Source organism: Empidonax traillii, unplaced genomic scaffold (assembly GCF_003031625.1).
Source record: "Empidonax traillii isolate 1590-97213 ecotype Southwest subspecies unplaced genomic scaffold, ASM303162v1 scaffold820:size437808, whole genome shotgun sequence".
In the NCBI taxonomy this organism is placed as follows: domain Eukaryota; kingdom Metazoa; phylum Chordata; class Aves; order Passeriformes; family Tyrannidae; genus Empidonax; species Empidonax traillii.
Genome location: NW_020956013.1, coordinates 349,351 through 370,539, shown reverse-complemented (window position 1 = coordinate 370,539; position 21,189 = coordinate 349,351). Strand labels below are relative to the sequence as shown.

At 40.6% G+C, this 21,189-nt stretch overlaps 2 protein-coding genes across 5 annotated transcripts in view; one reads left to right on the top strand and one right to left on the bottom strand.

Annotated features, from left to right (window-relative positions):
• KIAA1324L (KIAA1324 like) overlaps nt 1–8,103 on the top strand; it is a 53,230-nt gene extending 45,127 nt beyond the window's left edge. Inside the window, exons 18-21 of the mRNA XM_027901910.1 lie at nt 6–132; nt 313–491; nt 1,203–1,368; nt 5,228–8,103. Of these exons, the coding sequence (XP_027757711.1) occupies nt 6–132; nt 313–491; nt 1,203–1,368; nt 5,228–5,287 (532 nt within the window). The 3' untranslated portion in view covers nt 5,288–8,103. The remainder of the gene's footprint in view (nt 1–5; nt 133–312; nt 492–1,202; nt 1,369–5,227) is intronic.
• Nucleotides 8,104–12,882: 4,779 nt separating this feature from the next.
• LOC114066867 (metabotropic glutamate receptor 3) overlaps nt 12,883–21,189 on the bottom strand; it is a 104,503-nt gene continuing 96,196 nt past the window's right edge. For all 4 annotated transcript variants that reach the window (XM_027901905.1, XM_027901909.1, XM_027901908.1 and 1 more), the window contains 2 exons: nt 17,484–17,658; nt 12,883–13,430 (listed from right to left, as the gene is read on the bottom strand). In XM_027901905.1, coding sequence (XP_027757706.1) covers nt 13,357–13,430; nt 17,484–17,658 — 249 coding nt within the window. In that variant the 3' untranslated portion in view covers nt 12,883–13,356. The remainder of the gene's footprint in view (nt 13,431–17,483; nt 17,659–21,189) is intronic.

Sequence of the window (21,189 nt, the reverse complement as noted above, 5' to 3'; positions counted from 1 at the left end):
CCCAGCTCATGCCCTGCGGGCACCTGCGATGGATGCACTTTCTACTTTGTTTGGGAAAGTGCAGAAGCTTGTCCTCTCTGCACAGAGCAAGACTACCACGAGATAGAGGGAGCCTGCAAAAAAGGATTTCAGGTACAGGACCCGTGTCTCCACGTGGGTTTGTTTAGGTATAACTTGGAGTCTTGTTGAAATTTGGTGGGCAGACTGGTATGTCAGTGCAGGCAGAACAGCTTGTTTTCTGCAACTCTAAGTAGTTCTCTCTTTTCCTACAAGCATCTCACTTTTTGGCGTTTTCTGTTTTCTGTTTGAAAGGAAACCTTGTATGTATGGAATGAACCAAAGCATTGCATTAAAGGAGTTTCCTTGCCAGAAAAAAAGACCAGCACTTGTGAAACAGTAGATTTTTGGCTTAAAGTTGGAGCTGGTGTTGGTGCTTTCACAGCTGTTCTGCTCATAGCCTTGACTTGCTATTTTTGGAAGAAGAACCAGAAGTAAGTACTGCAAATTGTGTTCCACATAAAAGTAAGCTGAAAGGTTGATGGAGTGAACAGAAAGACTTTTCCTGGATCTGACCTTATGACAGTGTTGATGACAAGTACCATGTTGATTCATGGTTTATACATCATGGATCCTTGTTTATTCATCAAGTTGATGTTTCTTCTGCCAGCAGTGGTGAGGAAAGTGTAGAAAATCCACAGTAAATTTTTATGACATCATTTCCCAATAGGAACTAACTGTATTTTTTATACCTAAGAGTTGGAAGTTGACCTTAGGTTCTGAAGCAATGTGGATTTTTCAAGGTCTGAAGGCCAAAAGGATATCTTTAGCCTAATTATCCCCTTTCAGGTTGGTTAAAATAAGGTTACTGACTATATATTGCTTAGTCCTACTTTAGTTGTTGCCCCAACTAGCCTACAGGTCTCACCTCTTCATGCAGGAAGCCCTCTTAACCTAATTGTGGTCTTTTGGGAAAACATTGTTCTTTTATAAGGATGGAGGACTAATCTGGAGAACAAGAGCTTGATGTATTGTTAATACTATTTTGGTTATTACATATTTTTAGTGATTGAAAAGGATCTGATTTCCAGTAAATACCTCAGAAATTACTATGTGGGAGGACTGGTAGATAACCTAAATTACAAAAACTTTGAGTATGGGACATTTGCAAAAAAATCTATGCCTGTCTGGCTTTATATCTTCAGGCTGGAGTATAAATATTCCAAATTAGTGATGACAACGAACTCAAAAGAGTGTGAACTGCCAGCTGCTGACAGCTGTGCTATAATGGAAGGAGAAGATAATGAAGAAGAAATAGTATATTCAAATAAGCAGTCACTGCTGGGCAAGCTCAAATCCTTGGCAACAAAGGTGAGTAGTAATTTCTAATACTAATACTAAAAATAATTATTACATGCATTTATTACTGGGTGTGATGAGTCTGTGATGGTAATTTGCACACTAGTGCAGCCTCCCACACACACTTCATCCAGTCCATAGTGATCTGCTGAGATCCACAGTCTGGATAAAGTTAATAAATGTTGCAGGGTATTGAGTAAATGCTCCTTCCTCCATAGAGAGATTTCAGTAGCATTTTTTATTGGATGAGTGATACCTGAAAAGAGCAGTTAATGGTGGAGAGAACCTCTCTGCCCAGAGTCCTACCAGATGCCTGCATTGCTGAGGCAAACACAGCTATTAAAGATATTAAAAATTAACATTGGGAACACAGCCACCAGCCAGCTCTTGCAGCTCACCTGGGTTTCCTTCATGGCTGACTCGAGAACCATTAGAAGGATTAAGATGAGGAGGAGGCATCAGATTCAGCCTGTTGCCCAATACAGCAACTTCCTCCAGTTCAGTGGGAAGCAACACCAAAAAGCACTTTTTTCTGTTGCACATGTGATGTGGATTGTTGCATGTCTGAATTGACAGCACAAAAATCTTTGGGGTGCTTTGAACAGTTCTGAGAGGAGCAAGAGCAGACCATCACGGTAGGTCCCATAAACGCTTTAGTGTTTGTTCCAAATGGCTTGAATTCTGTGCTATAGGGTGGGTAGTGTTGTCTCTAAGGGAGTCCAGCTGAGGTATCTGATATAATCAGGATGAAGGTGAATGAAATTTTTCCTTCCAAAGAGTTTTGCTGAGGTGAGTTTCTTAGGAAAATTTCTTAAAAGGAAGAACCTTCATAGGAAGGTTCTCCTAAAAGATCATCATAAAAATGAATTTTAAAACATCACTCCCTTGTTTATTGTCCAAATAATATTTTAGAATGTTGAATTTTAGATTTTTTTCTTGTATTCCTTTTTTTTTCTTTTTGTGGTGTGATGGTTCAGACTTGGCTCCCTGCCAAATGCCCAACCCCCCAGTAGCAGCCCCTCTCTTCCCCCCTTTCTACTTCCCCCAGGGCAAAGGAAAAAAACTATGCAAATTGAAGAACCTGAAAATCAAGCTAGTTATATAAAAAAATATATTTTATGTATATTACAGTTAAGATGCTATGTACACAGCAAACGGGAATCCAAACACCCACCGAAGGGATAGGGAAAGGGGAAAAAGGGACAAAAGGAAACAAAAAGGGACACCGAATAGATATGCGCAATCAAACCCCAGAACTAGTAAAATAACTAGTAAAACAAATCTCACCACATCCCTTAGAAAGAAACAGGATTGACACACACAAGGCCAGCACTCCCCAAGCCTCCACGTGGCAGGTCAGTGGATGCTGCAGGCCTCAGCCTTAGATAAGCGAGACCAACGCAGGGACCCACTGTTCCTGAACTCCGAAGAGAAGAAGAACGAAGGCTGCTCCTCCCTTCTTATTTATACCATGATTTACGTAAAAATCGTATGGAATACTGGGAATACTTCCCCTTCCTTGGTTACAAACTGGTAACCAGGGAAGGCCTAGATTAAAATCACCACGTGTGGTTGAGTGCAATGTAATTAAAACTTGTGAGCTACCTTTCTTTTCCCTTATTCTCTTCATTCTTTTACTTTTTTTTATTGGACTCGTGTCCACTTCCCACTCTACCTTCTCCCCAGATATCCCTCCTAGGAGAAGTTACCATTGCACAGATAATATGCAGAACTTCCCCTTGACCCTAGCCTGGCTATTTGTCTTGCAAAATCAATATTGTTCCTTGTGGAAAGGGGCAGAAATTCAATATTAAATCTTAATTCAATATTGAGAATATTGAAAATGTAAATAAAATCAAATCACATCAAATTTTCTGGTGATGTTGCAAAAATAAAATTTGATTCCATTTTGAATCCTACAGGGACTAACTTTGAAATACTGATGTTGTTTTTTTGTCCAAGAAGTGCCTTGGCTGGCTTGGCTGAGCATAGTGAGCAGTGCTGCTGGTGAGGCTCATGTTTTGTGGTACTCCTGATCAGTGCAAAAGTTTTGCTGACTCTATTTGCAACCAGTGACTGGCTCACTCCTGGTTTAGATTAGATATTGTTGGATATTATTACATGAAGAAATTCTTCACTATGAGGGTGATGAGGCACTGGCACAGGTTGCCAAGAGAAGCTCTGGCAGGCCCAGAGAAGACGTGGCCCCATCCCTGGAAGTGATCGAGGCCAGGCTGGATGCAGATTTGAGCAACCTGTTCTAGTGGGAGGTGTCCCTGCCCATGGCAGGGAGGTTGGAATGAGATGATCTTTAAGGTCCCTTCATAGAATCATTCTGTGATTCTATGAGGGGACCTTAAAGATAGAATCATTCTGTGATTCTATGAGAAGTGTTTTTTTTTTCCTTTTTAAAGTAAGCTTAGTTATTTCAGTACTCAGACAACTTGAATGCCTATTTGGAGTTTCTTAATGTTCCTGTATCCATTGTAGCAGTTTCCCTGAGTATGCTCTCCTGTTTAAACAAGCCTGTCAGACATTTCTAAGCTTGTTCCTTTTTTACTGCTAGATAATCATAGTTGGCAAACCCAGCTTCCAGTACCTCATTAGCTTAGTGAACTCTATGTCCTGTATGCCTGCAGATAACATGAATTTAATGTATATTTATTGAAAACTAATGTTATAGGCATCACTTTTCATTTATGCAAAAGATGAGGAAATTCATCTCCTGCTACATATGCACGTCAAATATGGAAAAAACATATGGAGGAAAACGACAGAAAAAAAGGAGAAATGTAAAATGAGATATAAGAAAAATCTGCAGTATCCTAATTCTATGTTCGTGCTTCAGCATTTCTGCCAGCATGTTATGAAGATATGAGTTGTTTTGAGTGCCCAAGGAATATGGGACTAGGCCTGTAATATAGGAAGGGGTGACTTATCTTTAATGGGAATATGGAAACTAAAGAACTACAAATCTGTTTCAGATTGGAGGCTGTTCCAGTTCCATCTGCTGCCTCCAGCATAACAATACCAGGTTCTTCAGAACACATACTCTGCAGTAGACTAGCATAGGACAATTTCTCCCCTTCTTTCTCACCTCTTCACCAGGCTGTCCTGATCTGACTGAGATGGCTTTAAAAATCAGATTATTAAGTTAGCTGAGCATAGTTTCCAAACTATTTGTGTACATGAACATGTATAAAAGGTGGGCACGTGAAGCAAGAACCAGCATTTTCTAGTGAGTACTTTTATTAAGGCTCCTTCATTCATTGCTTCTGCCTGGACCCTTGGGTTGGTCACCCATGCAGTAATATGTATGTCCACATTTCTCAGCCTGATGTCTGCTGACCAGATGGCCTAGGCTGTCACCCAGCAAATGAAAACAGAAAGAAAACTCAACCCTGATTTTTAAGATAGCAGAGGATTTGTAGACTGTTTTTTTCCTCCCAGAGGAGGAGTTGAGGTTGGAATCCAAGGGCAAGGCAGTGATGTTCACAGTTACAGATTTTGCTCCAAACATTTTATTCATTGTAGGAAACACATTAAGTGATAATAACCGTAGAGATGATTATCTTGCAATTCCACGACTCTGACTACTTGCCCTATACAATGAGTATGAAATGTAAACTTTCCATGTACCCTCTAAAGTAAGTACCATGAACAATATCTGTAGCATAATTTTATTAGGGTTGCAAGTTTTTTGCAGAATTGGAAGTGTTATTAAATATTAAAGGGTCAAACTATGCACTTAATAACTGTGGTAAAAATAAAGTGAAGTTTTTGGCAAAGGATATAGAGAGAAGTGACTGTGGTAACTGCTGGTTAAAATTTGAGGAATGCCAGTTGATGAAACCTGTCTTTTCTATTGCAGGAAAAGGAAGATAATTTTGAATCTGTTCAGCTGAAATCTTCAAGATCGCAGAATATATGAAGAATTAATGCTGCCTTCAGAGAAACAAACCTAATTTCTATTTTTACAGGACCATATTTTAAACATATTCTGGCACACATTGTAATGGTGATCTTGGTGAGAAATGCTTAGCCATTTAGGAAGAAAGAAGACAGGAAGCAAACCAGAAAATTGGATTGCCTTACCATGTGATTGAGTACCTTGCCAAAAAAAGAAAGCAGACGCTTGGATTCCATACTGGGAATGAAATTCAACTCAGGAAGAGATACACATACTGCAAATAACATGAATTTTTTGCATTCACCTGGGCATTGCTCAGGCATGCCATATGATTTATAGGTACCTTTCATTTCCTCTCTCCTTCTACGCATATTCCCAAGAAATGATTTTCAGAGAGGCCTGCAACCTCCTGCTAGTCGCTTACTAGCATAATTATGAGTCTCTCTCAAAATCGAAATTGGGAATGGTACTCAGAATGAGCCTCAGGTGAGTTTTGAACTTCGGAAAATACTTTTGGTCTATTGCTTTGCAGGTCTAGATGATCTGTGTTGACCTTTATTACAAAAGGAATGGTGTTGCACTTGTAAGTTGAACCCATTCTGATGCCTAAGTCATGGCCATCAGGGTTGGGGTAAAACCTAGTGCTATTAACTTTAAATGTATTAACTTCTGTTGTATGAATTGTAGGTCTAGGCCTACGGGTTTACAGGCAGTAGCAGGTTCAAACTCCGTAAAGAGAAGTAAAGTGGTACCTACAGTGCAAATTGCACTTGTCCCTCTCTGTGAAAGCTTGTCCTTTCAAGACAGGCCTTTTGGCAGATCCAGTGTCCTCCCTTGGGCTGCAAATATGTCACCTTTCCCTGGGTTGTGAACCAACAAATCCTGAACTCTGGAGGTACAGCAAGAGTCGCTACTTTTGGAAATCAGAGATCAGCTTTGTCAGTTGGGAGGCTTGGTAGAAATACTCAGCTACCTTTACTCCTGGACCCACGCAAGGAGGAAGATGGATGCCCAGCAGAGCTGAGCATGGGTCATGTACTTGCCCAGCCCAGCATGTAAATTCTTTCTGCTGTCAGTGCAAGTACCAGCTTTGGAAGAAGGGTACAAAATGGTGCCTCAAAAACTGGAGGCTAGGTGGACTTTTTCATAAAATCAGCCACATTATAAGCATGTGACCTTCATGATATCCACAATAATAATTTCCTGAAATTCCCATTGAGGTTGAACTCAAAGGAATCTGAAACTTAGGCAAAAAAATATTTGAGTAAAATTATGCAAGACTTGTATAGAGCCAGGAGAAAATGAAGAATGATTCTTGTACTGACCTCTGGTCAGACTCATATTTCCATTACAGCAAATTTGTGTGAATTGTGGAATGCATCAAAACCAGAAAAGACACATGGGCAGAAATGGTCTTTTTACTGTAAGGAATATAGATTTTTGATTTTATATGACTGAGCTAGATCTATCAATAAAAGAGGGCCCACTTTTAAGTAAAATTTAAATTAAACTGAATTTTCTGCACTCTAAATATTTTATTATACTATAGATGTGGACAAAAATTTTATGAAGTTTAGATTTTTTTTTTTTTAATTAGGAAAAATTCAGCTCAGTTATTTTATAGTTCCAGTCAAAGAACACACGCTTTACTCTTTTGATGGGACATACTTCAGGCATCCTAACTGAAGTGGTGTACATTTTCTGTTCGTCTTGAGAAGGCACTTCACGTTCCCAAAAAAAAGATTTTTATGGGGTATTGTTGAATGTATATTAAATACACATTCCTTTTTGTATATTTTGTACCATTGCACACTTATTGTACATTGTATTTGTTGTCATGATGTCATTTATATATGGTTGTCAAAGATGATATGCTCACAGAGTAAACGGTTATGGCTTTGGGATTTCACTTCTTGGATCTTTTATGACGAGGGTTTTTATGTTGTTGATTTTTATTCAACCTAGTGTGTTGTAGCATCAAAGATATATATCTGATGGACATTCATAAAATAAAGTGAAAATATATTTGAAATTTTGGACTTGAGATGTTTGGTGGCACTGCAGCCTTTCCTGAACATTGCGAATCTGCAGTGATGGGTAGAGCTTTTCACTGCCATCAAACTGCATCTGTCTACATCTCTTTTAATTTTTTCCCTTCTCTGTCCATGTATTTTCTAAACCAAAATTACAATTCATTCTGCAGAACACCACTTCTTTTTTCATCACTGCACCTATATCCCTGTAATGCAAAAAATGCCTTAATTTCTATGAACTATATTTAATTTGACTTAAATAGGGCTAGTTTGGTTTCCTTCTTTTTCCATTTTATTTTCCAAATAAAACACACTGGGTTTTTTTGACAGCTGTGACAGACTTTGCTGTATGACTCTTCTCAGCTTTGCTTCCAAATGGTTTGCCATGATGTGGAACATTCTCCCAGGCAATCTAATAGTGTATCTGGTGCAGTGCTGACATAGTGGGATGCAAACCGATACTGTAGACTTTATTTACCTTTAAATAAGAAAATTGCATTTCCCAACCATTAAGCAGGTATAAACTGGCATATTTTATCTAACTTCTGCTATTCCTTTCTTTCTGTTAAAGCTGTAGTAGAGTGAAGTTTCCATTTTCCCTTAAAAGATGAATTTTGGAAGCTTTTAACACTTCATTAAGAAATCAGTTGTTTGTGACCTCTTCTACTACTCTGCCAAAATATACTTACAGCAACCACCCCCTTTTCTCCCACATGGAATAGCATCAGAAACTGTTATTTGATGCCATAAAACAATGTGAATCAGTTTGTTAAGTGTTCACTTGATTAAACGGAACGCATTTTATTGCTGCATTTGCATGCTTTTCTTTGAAATCTGGAGTCAAACAGCTGAATCTCTTTGAGGATTAAGCCCATTTTAGGGGTTTCTCTGTATAAATTATTGGCAAATTAGCAGAACGTTATTGTCTCAGATTTGGCAGTGCTTGCTAGGGGGGAAATGAGCAAAGAATGGATTCTAGCTTGGCTCTGATTATGTTGGTTGACATTTGTAATATATAATACGATTGATTAAGGTTTGGGGAAAATTAAGTGCCTTAGAGCCACAGTGGGAAGTTACTGAGTAGCTTCAATGATCTGTCATCTTTGTTCAAAGAAAGGATTTGTCTTTTGGTCTTGAAAAATGGGTTCAGGGATTCTTTGTTAGTTAAGGGGAAGGTTTACAGTTTTTGCCCTGCCAGAGGCAGTAGTACACATAAAATCAAGATACTTAATTATATTCAGATAGCAGCAGGTGTTGCCATTTAGGAGCCAGTGGTTGTTGACTCTTGTCCAGCAGTGGCCAACATAAATGCTTCAGTGTGAGAGTAGAGGCAGCTACAGTTGGTGCTGATGCATAATGGGGTTGACATTTTCTCCTCGACAAGGAATGCTGCTGGTTGTTGGTCCATATCATGAAACATGACTTAAAATAGCTATTGTAGATAATGTAATAGGGAATGATCATAGAATCACAGAATGTTTTGAGTTGGAAGGAACCTTAAAGGTTTTCTAGTTCCAAGTCCCCTATCATGGGCTAGGACACCTTCTATGAGACCAGGTTGCTTTAAGTCCCATCCAGCCTGGCCTTGAACACTTCCAGGGATGAGGCATCTACAGCTTCTCCAGGAAACCCACCCCAGTCCCTCACCACCCTCACACTGAAGTATTCTTCCTAAAATCTAATCTTAATACATTCTATTTTACTTTAAAACCATTCCCCCTTGTGCTATTATTGGCTGCCCATGTAAAATGTTGCCTTTTTATGAACCTCCTTTAGGTACTGGAAGGCTGCAATGAGGTGTCTCCAGAGCTTTCTCTTCTCAATGACAGCACCAAGAGAAGTGTTGTGAAGTTCTGCTTATCTTTGGTGGTGTTTTGTCTCAGTCTTTCCCCCTGTGTACTTCCACTGAATTCCCTTGCTTTTATTTCTTGTTGAAGACTTGTGAACTGTTCTGCATTGGAAAGCACATAAGGAGGCAGGAACAGAAATAAAAGGTCAGGCTTATCCTGGTGCTACAGTGTACAGTGATATCCCTGGCTGGATGTGCCCACACTGAATTCGAGCAGAGGGAATGAGGGAAACACAAGAATTGAGTTGATCAGTTGATCACAAACTGCCACGGCCTTTTGGTTGTTCCTCTGGATCTGTAGAGTGGGATCTCATCAGGAAGAATTCTCAGAAGTTCCACGTACTGTGAGGTTGGTCCTGTAACAGCACCTAAAAGCCAAAGCAAAGCTACCCCATCCCCTCCCTATTGCAAAACCAGCCCAGCCTGGCCCTGGCCCCTTTCTTCTTGCAGTCACAATGCTCAGTTTTTTCTGTTTATCTTGCTGAGAAGCTTTGAGGTGGCTCTGGATAAGCAGCTTTGGTCTCTGAGACTGCAAACACTAATGAACAGGCAGTGGCATCGTGGACATCAAACTGCATTTAGTGATGAGTTAAGGGTTTGTTTTGGTCTCCCTTACTCTAATTTTGGATTGCAGTGTAAACCTCTTTAACCAGAGTCAAAATTTCTGGGTGGAGTCAGTATATTTTGGACATTTTTTTGCTGATTTTTGGGATTTGTTCTGTTCAAGTGCAACATGATTTTTTTTAAAATAGGTTTTGATTTTTAAATTTGAAAAGACAAGTCATTTTGAAATTGGTTTGGCTATGACTGAAACTAGTTGTGTTTAATTCAGGAAAAACAATCACCTGAAGACAAAATAAAATGTTTTGATTTTTTAGAGTACATTTTGGGTTTGTTTTCAAACTTCATTAAAGACTTAAAAATACAAATACTTCTCCTAAAAAAAACACAAAAACCCACACTAAAATAACACACCCAAACCTAAGAACAGAGACAAACCCCCACAAACCTTGTTCACTTCAGACTGACCTGCAATTATTTTTTTGAGTTTTATTTTTCTATTCTGCCAATATATACAAAGTGCTCAGTTTTTCACAAACCTTTCTGTCCCCGTGATTTGTATCAGAGAGCTGAGGTACTTGAGTCACGGCTTCTGAATAAAAAACTGGTTTTCTTCAGCCTCCAGTAAGGCACTGTAAGGCAAGGTTAAACCTTACTCTCATCCACAGCATTCCCTCTGCTTTCAGCATTTCATCCCTGAGTGTGCAGGGCTCAGAGCAGTGTGATGACTTTCAAGGCTCACAGCTGAGATACTTGGGGCTTCCCTCTACCCTGTGAGGAATTGCTCAAATCTTTTCACGTGCTGAGAGAAATAAAGAGCTCAGAAGAGGTTTGTACTCTAAACCCAAGTTTTACACAAATAGTAACAAAACCTATAAACTGTTTTAAATAGAGAAACTAAAATAATTATGTGAGACAGTGGCAAAGAAAAGAATATTTAAAATATCCTTTCTCAAGGGGTTTTCATAAAAGTATGGTGTAGAAAGCCTCTGCCAGACTTTGACACTTTCCTTTTCTGATCTGCTGTCTTTTGAAACTGGATTACTTGAATCAACACGCAATACCAGATAATCTGCATCCCTGGACATCCAACAGAAAGTAGTGAAAGGCTTTCAGGTCAAAACCAAGTACAGGAATGTCAGGAGCATTCTGTGGGGCTGGATCTCCAGAGCTGCATGTTTTAGTTGTTGGGAGTTTTTTTGCATGAAAAACCCACAGGTAAGTGGCTTTCAACCCAACTAAGTATTCATGACATGTCCAGACACAGACACTGGGTCATTTTCTCAACAGTGCCATTGAAATGAATGAAAACTCCAGCACAGTACAAACCTCACCTGCTACAAATTAACTTCAGTGGTGTCAATTTAGATTTTGGGGCTGGAATCACCTGACACAATGCCTTCATTTTCAGTGCAAACTCCGTGATCTGAGCAAGCTGTGCTAGCATTTATTTGGAGAGATTCATCCCTGCCTAAAGTGGCAGTCTGAGATAAGCCAGGGGGATTATGCCTGCTTCCTCAGTACAAAGGGAGAAAGGGTTGACAATTTCAAATGTAGCTATTTGCTTAGTCATTGTAAACAATAAGTGTTAGATGAGGTGCTTTTGACCCTGCTTGTGGCTTTCCATAAAAATTGAGAAGAAACTCTCATTGGCCTGGGCATTTTTAAGAGCTTCATAAAGATGGGCTGTCAGCATTATGGTCGTATACTCTAACCTTTTGCCACACTGTGAACAGCCTCTTAATCCACAAAAGAGCACACCAAAGTCAAATGGATGTAGCTGCCCAACCTGAGATACTTTAAAAGGTCTTAATTTGGAAAGCAAGACTCCCAACCTGTCAAAACTTGACACTGTGCCCTGCATCAAGGTGGGAAACAAACCTGAAACATTAGGCATAGCAGAACTTGTGGAGAGAAAAGAGCTGAATGCAAAGCTCTGCATATAATGCAGGCTGACAATATTTGGGGGAAAGTCACAGGGATTTCTATACTGGACAGCTCCATGATGCAGAGGCTTAAATGGCAGCCTGTGTAGCCAGTCAAACAAGTGTTGACATCAGAAGGTCTTTGCTGGTGAGTATTCAGAAAATACAGGTGTCTATCTAGGAATTTTAAGATCCTTCATCTTTAATTTTTGCATTCCAAATAGCAGCTACTTCCAGTGCTAGTTCACCCCTAAGGACTTGCACCTTTACAGAAATGTGTAAAAACCTCTGCAAGTGCGGGAGAATTGGGCTCCAGAGAACACGTACATCCAACAGTGTGTATCACTGGTGTCTGACTTTCAAGCCTCGGTGGTGCTGCCTTTGAAGTCAATGAGAATTTTGCTATTGACCTCAGCTGGAATGAGATCAACAGGAACAAGCCCTTAGGTAAATATGCTCAGACACATTAATCAGAGGTGTGTTTGTTTCCTTAATGACTTTTTGGACCCTTCAGAAGGGAGGATTTCAGTTTGTTTCAATAGAGTGAGGGCAGCTTTAAGAGTAGCAGTTATAAAAGCCAGACTTTCAAAGTATTTTGCTATTGTCTAAGTAGGTGCTATGTGTGTCTTGAAGCATTTGGTTTGAACGCAAAGGTCACCCCAGAGGCGTGTGTAAATGTCTCCTGGATTTCTCTTTTTTGACTGTTTTTTGCTCTTTCTCTGCAGTGCTCCAATTACCTTTCACAGCACTGTTGATGCAGGCAGACTGAACCAGCTTTGTTTTGGCTGGAGATATAAAACAGTCTCAGCTAATTTTCTGACAGATTTTCTTCCAACCTAATCTAAAATCTCTTTGTTTTTATGTGCTACTAATCTATTGTGTGCATGATGGCATTAAGTCGTGCCAAGTGAGTGAACAAGTGATCAAGTTTTTGATCGCTGATATCTCACTGAGATGCAATTAGACATTTTTACTTTTGAAAATTACATTTCAATAACAAAAAGAGAACTTGTGATGCTTTAATAATGTGCTTTTTTTTTTTTTTCAAGGGAGGGAATTTCTATTTGACACTGACAAAGCATTAATTGTAAGCACATATTATGTGCTATGGATTTCATAACACAGGCACAGACCAACACAAAGATACCTGTGTACACACACTCCAGACTTTTTATCCTTTTTACCTAACCTGCTCTCTAGAAGAATGTAATGACCTTGAAAGAGGAAGAAACAAAAATGAAACCATGCTGAAAAACTTTTATCTTTTTATTATTGGTGCCTTTACATTAATACTGCTGTTTTGTGCTGAGAAAACCAATCTGTTACACATAAGGTAACTGTAATATACAACATAGAAATGCAGTCTAAGTTAATTACAACAAGGAGCTACAAAAAAAATTCGTAGGAAAGAAGTCACCTAACATTGCAACTGTGCTTGCAACAAATCACTCCCTTACTGCAGGACTATGCACATTGTGAACCATGGTTATTTACATGTCCCTTACGACCGTTAACAACAGAAGGGCTAAAATCAGTCTAAAAAGTTCCAGAACGTCACTATATACTGTACAATCCTCAAAAATAATTTATTACACTGTTTCTAAAAAAAGGTACTAATTTTGCTTTGATTTCTTTTGTTTTCTTGTGTTTTCTGGAGTGCACAACATGTGCAAAGTTTTGCCTAACAGTCTAAAAACTCAAGAACTGAACCACGAGCCACAATCACAGAGACGAAGTGGTGGAGTCCAGAACTTCCCTCCCATTGCAGACGGTGGGTACGTACATACTGGCAGATGCTGAAAGAGAAAGAGAGGGGGAAATCAACTCACTTCAGGACAGCAAAAAAATGACAACACACAGGATTAGAATTTATGTCGATCTGGACCATCTCACCCAATTTAGCCTAATGAACCTGTGTCAGCAGTGGAGCTGATGGAGGTGCTGCTTGCACCTCTACATGGTAATTCAGACCTGAGGCTGAAGCATCCCCTGGAGAAACCTCATTTCACTTTGCTGACCACTGGGAACATGCAGGGTGATTCCACTTCTACAAGAAGTGTTGGAATAAAATACATGATTTTTTTTTTTTGATGAGTCTGCACCAGTGGGTCTCACTTTATAGCACTTTGCATGGTAGTGTGAATTAGTACAGCTAGAGTGGTGCTAGGATATCTCAGTAGAAGTAAAAAGTGAATCTTTGGATTCTATGTGTTTTATTGGCAAGAAATACTTGAGCTTTCAGCTAATTGAAGTGGACATTCTTGTAAGTAAAATATATGTAGCTTTAAATCCACCTCTGCATATTAGAACCCTGGGTTGATCTACTTTTTAATTACTATAAGAATTATAATTAGATGTTGGATGAGGTGAAGAAATTTTTGAATAACTGAATTTAAAAGCAAGATTATGTCTCACCTAATCCCAGAATAATTTGTGCCTGTAATACGCTTCATTTCTAGGAGCTTTGGATCAGGATTCAATACACATCCAGAGGTGAGGGCCAGATTCTGATAAAACTGTTTGCAAAGTATAACATTTTATACATCAGCTTTTCATTGCTCCAGTGATACCAGATGGTAATTGAATCTGAGTACCAAAATCTGCTTCTAAATGTATTTTTATTTTGACTGTAGAATATATTACCCCATTCTGCTAAAGTCTTGTGGATTTTAATTTAAAAGCAAGCTGGTTTGTCCATCTTTGTTAAAATTATCCACTGGGCATCAAGAATGTGTTTTCAGTTGCTCTGTGACATCTCTGCTCACAGCACCACAAAGCTGTTTTTTGAAAGATACATTAGGTTAATGGTAACAGTGACCCAGAGAAATGTGATGCCTTCATCAAAGAAAACACACGGCAAGCAATGACTTAGTAAACTCAATCATCCAGTGTAAAAAGCAATTTATTCAGCTGACAAGGGCATGCTCAGTCTTTCAGATCTGGTGCTGGCTACACTCTCAGTTGCAGACTGGTTCATTAAAGATGCTCAGCATCATTTTTAGAACAAATAATTCTTTCTTCAAATCAGCTACTATTTCTAATTCTTTCATTGGCTGAATTATTATTTTATGTAAAACAGAACTGCCTTAAAAAGAGAAATTTAAAGCCATGTATTAAATTAACTTACTACTTAGAGGGCAGGACATATTCCTGATAAACAGGAGAGCCAAGAATGAGCCCTTGTTCTGGATTAGGTGGATGGAGTTTGATGTCTCACAACACAGATATGTGTTTTGAGTCACAGATGTGGAAGCAGTCATTGTGGGTAGAGGGCCAGAGGGTATCATGTTTGCAGTTTGTGAAAATTAACTATCAGGTCTTGTGTTCTGTTTTTCACTGGGTATAACATGGCAGCACACTGACCTAAATTCTTTATTATTGTTGTTACTTTTATTTCTACTTTTTTTTTTGAAAGCAGAAAAATCAGTTCTGTTCAGGAAAACTGATTCAAATCCCCGCTTCAACTGCTGTATGGCTACAGGCAAAAGCATTTTTTTTCCCCTGAACATCGGTCACTTATCCAGTACTTTTTTAGCTTCTGGGTTTTTTTGAAGTCCAACACATTGATGAGCATGAACAGCTCAAATACTATGGTAACTGGGTCAGGGGGATATCAAAATTGGACAGAAATATATGGTGGTAGACAAGAAAGTAGTGGCCTTGCCTTTTGAATTCTCAGGCTTTCTCCACAGCACATATCCCTCTCGTGCTGTGCTGGGATGAAGTTATTAACTCTGCTGGGTGGAGTAAAGAGTTCACACCAAGTATCCAACTCTCCTGAGACAGTACAAAAGATCTTGCTTTTCATTACAGACCTCAGCAGTGTTAATCACTGGCCCTGCAGGGTTCTGAGTGTCCTGTAGAAGCAGCCAAGGGGTTTTCTGAAATATTGCAGGATATGCAAGAGACACTTCACCTTCATTTTGCCTTGTGTTGAGACCAAGGGCAAATGTGTGACATCACCAGAAGTTGTGATTTGGCTCCAGTTCATGCTTTTGATCTCCTCTTTTCTGGCTGTCCCTCATTTTGCTTAGACAACCCAAGGAAAAGAACCAGAGGTACAACGCAAGAGCCAGCACTGTTGTAGCCACCTTGCAGCATTCCTACAGAGCCAGGAATGGGCAGATCCCTTTTAGCTCTAATTCCATGTCTTTCTATGGTTCAAAAATTTCAACAAGACATCCCGTATTCAATTAAGTGTAATCAGTGAAAGTACACGATTGAAGCCACCTTTCTAAACAATGAAGCAGAAAGAGATTCTAAGTCTGGATTTTTATGCTTTTCTTAATGTTTTAAAGCTACTCATAAACCTGAAAACACAGGCTTTAATGCAAAGATGTGTATTGAGGATGTCTCTCAGTTGCATGCGTGCTTGCATGCACATGTTATCCAGCCGTTAAAATAAAAATATCAAATTCCAAAGCCCAATCCAGAATCCAGTACAAATTATTTATGAATTAAAATGATTTCTGACTAAGCTTATTCTATAGCATGAGAGTATTAAGAAATTTGGTAAGAGCACTTACACAAAACTCCCAAGAGATGAAAATAATCTCATGGGACCAAACTTCTCAAGATTTTGGGAAACCCTTGGTCCTTTGGGAGTGTTCAGTACTTTGAGCACATAAGGCCATCTCATTAAGTTTTCCAGAATAGCAAGGGGTGTTTGCTCCCTGGTGTCAGGGCTGGATGCAGCTCTGATGAGATGGAGAACATGCAGAGACACATGGCTGCTCTCTGGTTAAGGGACCCTGGGCATTCATATACAGTGTGGTTTGGGATGGGAGAGCTGGAGATGGTTAGGATCCCTTTACCTCCTAATCCCTGCCATGGTGATACACAGCAGGGTTCCAAGTTACTTCCATGTTCTGTCTGAAATCTGAGGTGCCAAAGGTTTTGAGCCAATTTTGAAATTTAGGTGACACTCAAAAACCTCAGCCTAGATTAGTGTGAACTTGCTAGCAAGCCTTGTTCTGTGCCTGCCCTCCCCATCCCTTTCTTATTCCCTTTCTCTTTATAGTTGCAGAGTGATTTCAATTGGAATTCCAGAGTAGACATCCTGTCCACAGTGCTCTGTTAACAAGGTGCTGTGTGCTCCCATCTTTGACTAGTTAAGCTAATTAGGCTAGATTAAAAAAACACCAAAAACAACCCCCAAACAAATATACAGTTGACCTATTTTTTTTTTTAAATTCAAAAAAATCTCTGAGCAGCTCACCCAGATAAGGAGTAACATCCTCAAAACAAAATCACAGCTGTGAATCTGCTTGCAATAAAGAAAGTAAAGATGAAGGAAAGGGGGGAAGAAGAGCAGATGAGTTGTCCTTGCAAAAGAGCACTGATTGCTTCTCCTGGCTGTGGCACTAACAAAGGGTATTGATCATGCTCTGCATACAGATGCCATTTATGGCATCCCTTGGATGCGTCTGCTGCAGACCTGGTGCCTTTCCTGATAATGCAGGTGATGAGCCATTGAGACCATGCTGCGTTGTGGCCCAGGTCCTGTCAGCATGTCACTTTGACAGGAATACTCCAAGGCAATCTGCTCCTGTCACAGCTGCCAGGGTGACAGTGAACCACAGGGTCTATTTGCTTTGTGCAACAGGCTGGAGTCAAAGCCCGCCAAAAACTTTCTGCTGACTTCAGTGAGCTTCAGAGCAGGCTCTGAGCTGATTCCCATGGGAAGGGGATGGATTTTTCTCTCCAGACACACAGAAAGTGATCCTTTCACAGGGTACAAAGTTCAACCTATTAAGATCTTCCTCTTGCTGGTAAAAGGCCTGTTTTGCCGTTACCCAAACTCACCACAACCCACACCCTTATAGAAAAGTGACAGTTTTGTTACTTACACTGGGAGTAAGTTGTCCCGGTCCCACTGACACTGAACCTGTTGAGATGGAGTCTGTGAGTGACCACGTTCTTCTGGGGCTGGAAAAGGATGATGTGCACCTTGGGTGCAAACAGGCAGCCCAGCACAACGAAGCCGCTCAGACTCACAGAGATGCACATGGTGGTGGTTTGCACCTAGGACAGAGCGGGCACAAAGCACTGTGTTTCAGTATGGAAAGCTCTGAAATGCAGAATACTTAGAGACATTATCACACAACAGCAAGAACCACACTCCTGGGAGTTTGCATCCTTTTCTTCCACAGTCTTAGTATGAGTGGGGTGCATGGTGCTGTGTCTCTGCACATCAGGGGGAGATTGAATGAGTGTGTTCTCCCTCTGTTTAGTACAGAAAGGATAGTTCTGCACTCTTTCTCTCTCACCCCTGATTTCTAACTCGATGAGGGAACCCTCTGTAATGCCTTTCATGCAATATCTGGACGGTCCTGGCTGCAGTGGGAACCAGCTCACACACACCATACATCACATGGGTTTATATCAGGTGTCTCATGCAAAACATCCATCTGAAAACCATTTTAGTCTCCAGCCTCATTCCTAATCAGAGAATTTGAGTAATCCCTTGCAGAAAAGTACATGTAATTTGGAGTAAACATAATAGCTAGTGACTGTTGTCAGACTGGGCCTGAAAGGTGTCCTAACTCTGAGACATCAGTTTTTGGGCTAAGAAGTGAATTGTTTGTAAGGCTGTAGGATTTTAGAGTAGTTGTTTCAGGGCATTTGTTAGCATAACTTTGATGGCACTGGCTTTTATCCTTTTTATTCAATAGTATGACTAGGTGCCAGTTTACTGCCTCATTTTCGGTTTATATTTTTTTCTTCCAAGCAGACTCCTTAATTAAGATGTTGAATTAAACTGCTTTAAACTCTACTGCTCAATTTGAATGATTATATATCCACGGCTCATTTTTTCCTTAGTTACACTCCTGTAGTTCTTGGAGATTAGCCTTCATCCATGGGAATGCTTCTCATATTTCCTTGTCAGAAATAATTGGTGCAAATTAAAAAATAGAATAGGGAATGGACTTTGTTGCTTTATATATATACTGAGCACGATTGGTGTTTTGTCATCAATGAGTATAATTAATGTGATCATATAATAATCACTCTTTACACAATGTGGATGTGGCAAAAACTGTGAAAAGGTACTCAGCTTTCATGGGGTGAGTGAACATGGAAGGTTCTACAGAGGCTGCATGAGAAAGGAACACCTTTGCTGTACCTTCTCCTTCTTTGCATTTTGTCCATGGAGCTATGCTGTCAGTTCAGGTGGGTATTGAACTGGGCGCTTGTACAGATAAGACAGGGAGTTTTCTTATAAAACAAGAATAAATGAAGCTACCTTTATTTTCATTAGTTTCAAGGTAAGTTCTCTTCACTATCAAAGCCCTCCTCCCCACTCTGCTTTCCTAGGGTTTGTGCCTCCTGGAGCAGCTCAGCTGTGCTGGCATAATTACACACTCAATCAATTAAATGATTTGGGTTAAAAATAGCTCCCTCCCACAGGGTTCCTTTTAATCCAGGTCACTCCAGTGGTTCAGTGTTTAACCTGGCCTCACAGACTGGACTGGTGTGCTGGTGGAGTGGAGGAAATCCTGCTAAACCATGTGTTATGCTGAGACACGTGGAGAACTGGGAGCTGATTCAGGACAGACAGCACAGCTTCACCAAGGGCAAGTCCTGCCTGACCAACCCAGTGGCCTTCTGTGATATAGTGATTGCATCAGCGGACAAAGGCAGGGCTACTCATGCCATGTATCTGGACTTCTGTTATGCCTTTGACACAGTCTCCCACAACACACTTATCTCTAAATTGGAGAGATATGGATTTGATGAGTGGACTGTTAGATGAATAAGAAACTGGTTGGGGGGTCACATCCAGAGGGTCAAAGGCTCAGAGTCCTAATGGATACCAGAGACAAGTGGTGTCCCTCTGGGGTCTGTACTGGGACCAGTGTTATTTAATATCTTCATTAATGACGTAGATGAAGGGATTGAGTGCACTCTCAGCAGGTTAGCTGATGAGTGGTGCAGCTGACACACCTGAAGGATGGGATGCCATCCAGAGTGAGATGAACAAGCTTGAGAAGTGGACCCATAGTATGGTTTAACAAGACCAACTGCAAGGTGCTGTAGCTGGGCTGGGGCAACCCCAGTATCAATACAGGCTGAGGGATGAGCAAATCAAGAGCAGCCCTGCTGAGAAGGACCTGGGGATGCTGGTGGGGGAGAGGCTGGACATGACCCAGCAATGTGCACCTGCAGCCCAGAAACACAACTGCATCAAAAGCAGCATGGCCAGCAGGTTGAGGGAGGTGATTCTGCCCCTGTACTCTGCTCTGGTGAGACTCTACTGGAATGCTGCATCCAGGTCTGGGGCCTCCAACAAAAGAAAGACATGGAACTGTTGGAACAAGTCCAGAGGAGGGTCACTTGGTTGATCAGAGGGCAGGATAAGTTCTCCTATGAACACAGGCTGAAGGAGTTGTTCAGCGTGGAGAAGAGAAGGCTCCAGGGAAACCCTAAAGCACCTTCCAGTACCTAAAAGGGGCCCACAGGAATGCTGGAGAGGGACTTTTCTCATGGGAATGTAGTGACAGGACAAGGAGGAATGGTCTTAAGCTGAAGGGTAGATACAGGTTAGACATTAGGAAGAAATTCTGTACTATGAGGGTGGTAAGACACTGGAACAGGTTAGCCAGAGGGGTTGTGGATTACCCATTCCTGGAGGTGTTTAAGACTTGGCTGGATGTGATTCCAAATAACTGATGGTGTCCTTGCCTTTGGCAAGGGGCTGAAGCTAGATGATCTTTAAGGTTCGTTCCAACTCAAGTCATTCTATGATTCTATTCTATGAAACACACCATTTGCCTGAGAGAATTGTCCAAGAGTTTCTTAAATTCTGTCAGGCTTGGTCCTGGAATGACTTCTCTAGGGAGCTTGTTACAGTGCCCAGCCACCTTCTGGGTGAAGATCCTTCTTCTAATATCCAGCCTCTCCTGACACAGTTTCAGGAAGAAGTAGAAGAGGCATTACTCAGACAACTGGAAGAAGTCTCCTGTTTGCAGGCTCTGATTTTCTTGTGGCAGTTCTCAGTCTAATACTGACTGGAGGGACACCACAGAAGGGCAGAAGAGAGGCAGAGAAAGCTCCAGCTGCTGCAACCAGCAAATGGTGGAATTCAGGATTCCAAGAGGACAAAACCAGACAAAAAGTCCATAGAAGTTCAGGCAACTTCTTGGAAGAATACCATAGGATACCTGGAGAGTAGAGGGGTCAAGGAAACCTGGCTGTTTTTCAAGAATCATTTCATCCAAGCTTAACAATGGCCAGTGGCCCATCCCAGTGGGCAGGAAATCAAGTAAATGTTTCGGGATGTTTGCATGGATGAGCAATGGCTGTCAATAGTATGGATTGACACAGGGAAAATTGTTTAACCACCCTGACAGACTTCTACAGTGAAATGACCGGCTCGGTGGATGGTGAGCGAACAGTGGATATACATATATATATGTATATATATGGATATATATAACAATTCTTAGTAAGGTTATTAACAGTCTCCTCTGACATCTTTGTTGACAATATGATGAAGTACAGACTAGATAAGTGGTCAGTGAGTTGAAATGAAAACTCGTTGAACTGCTGGGC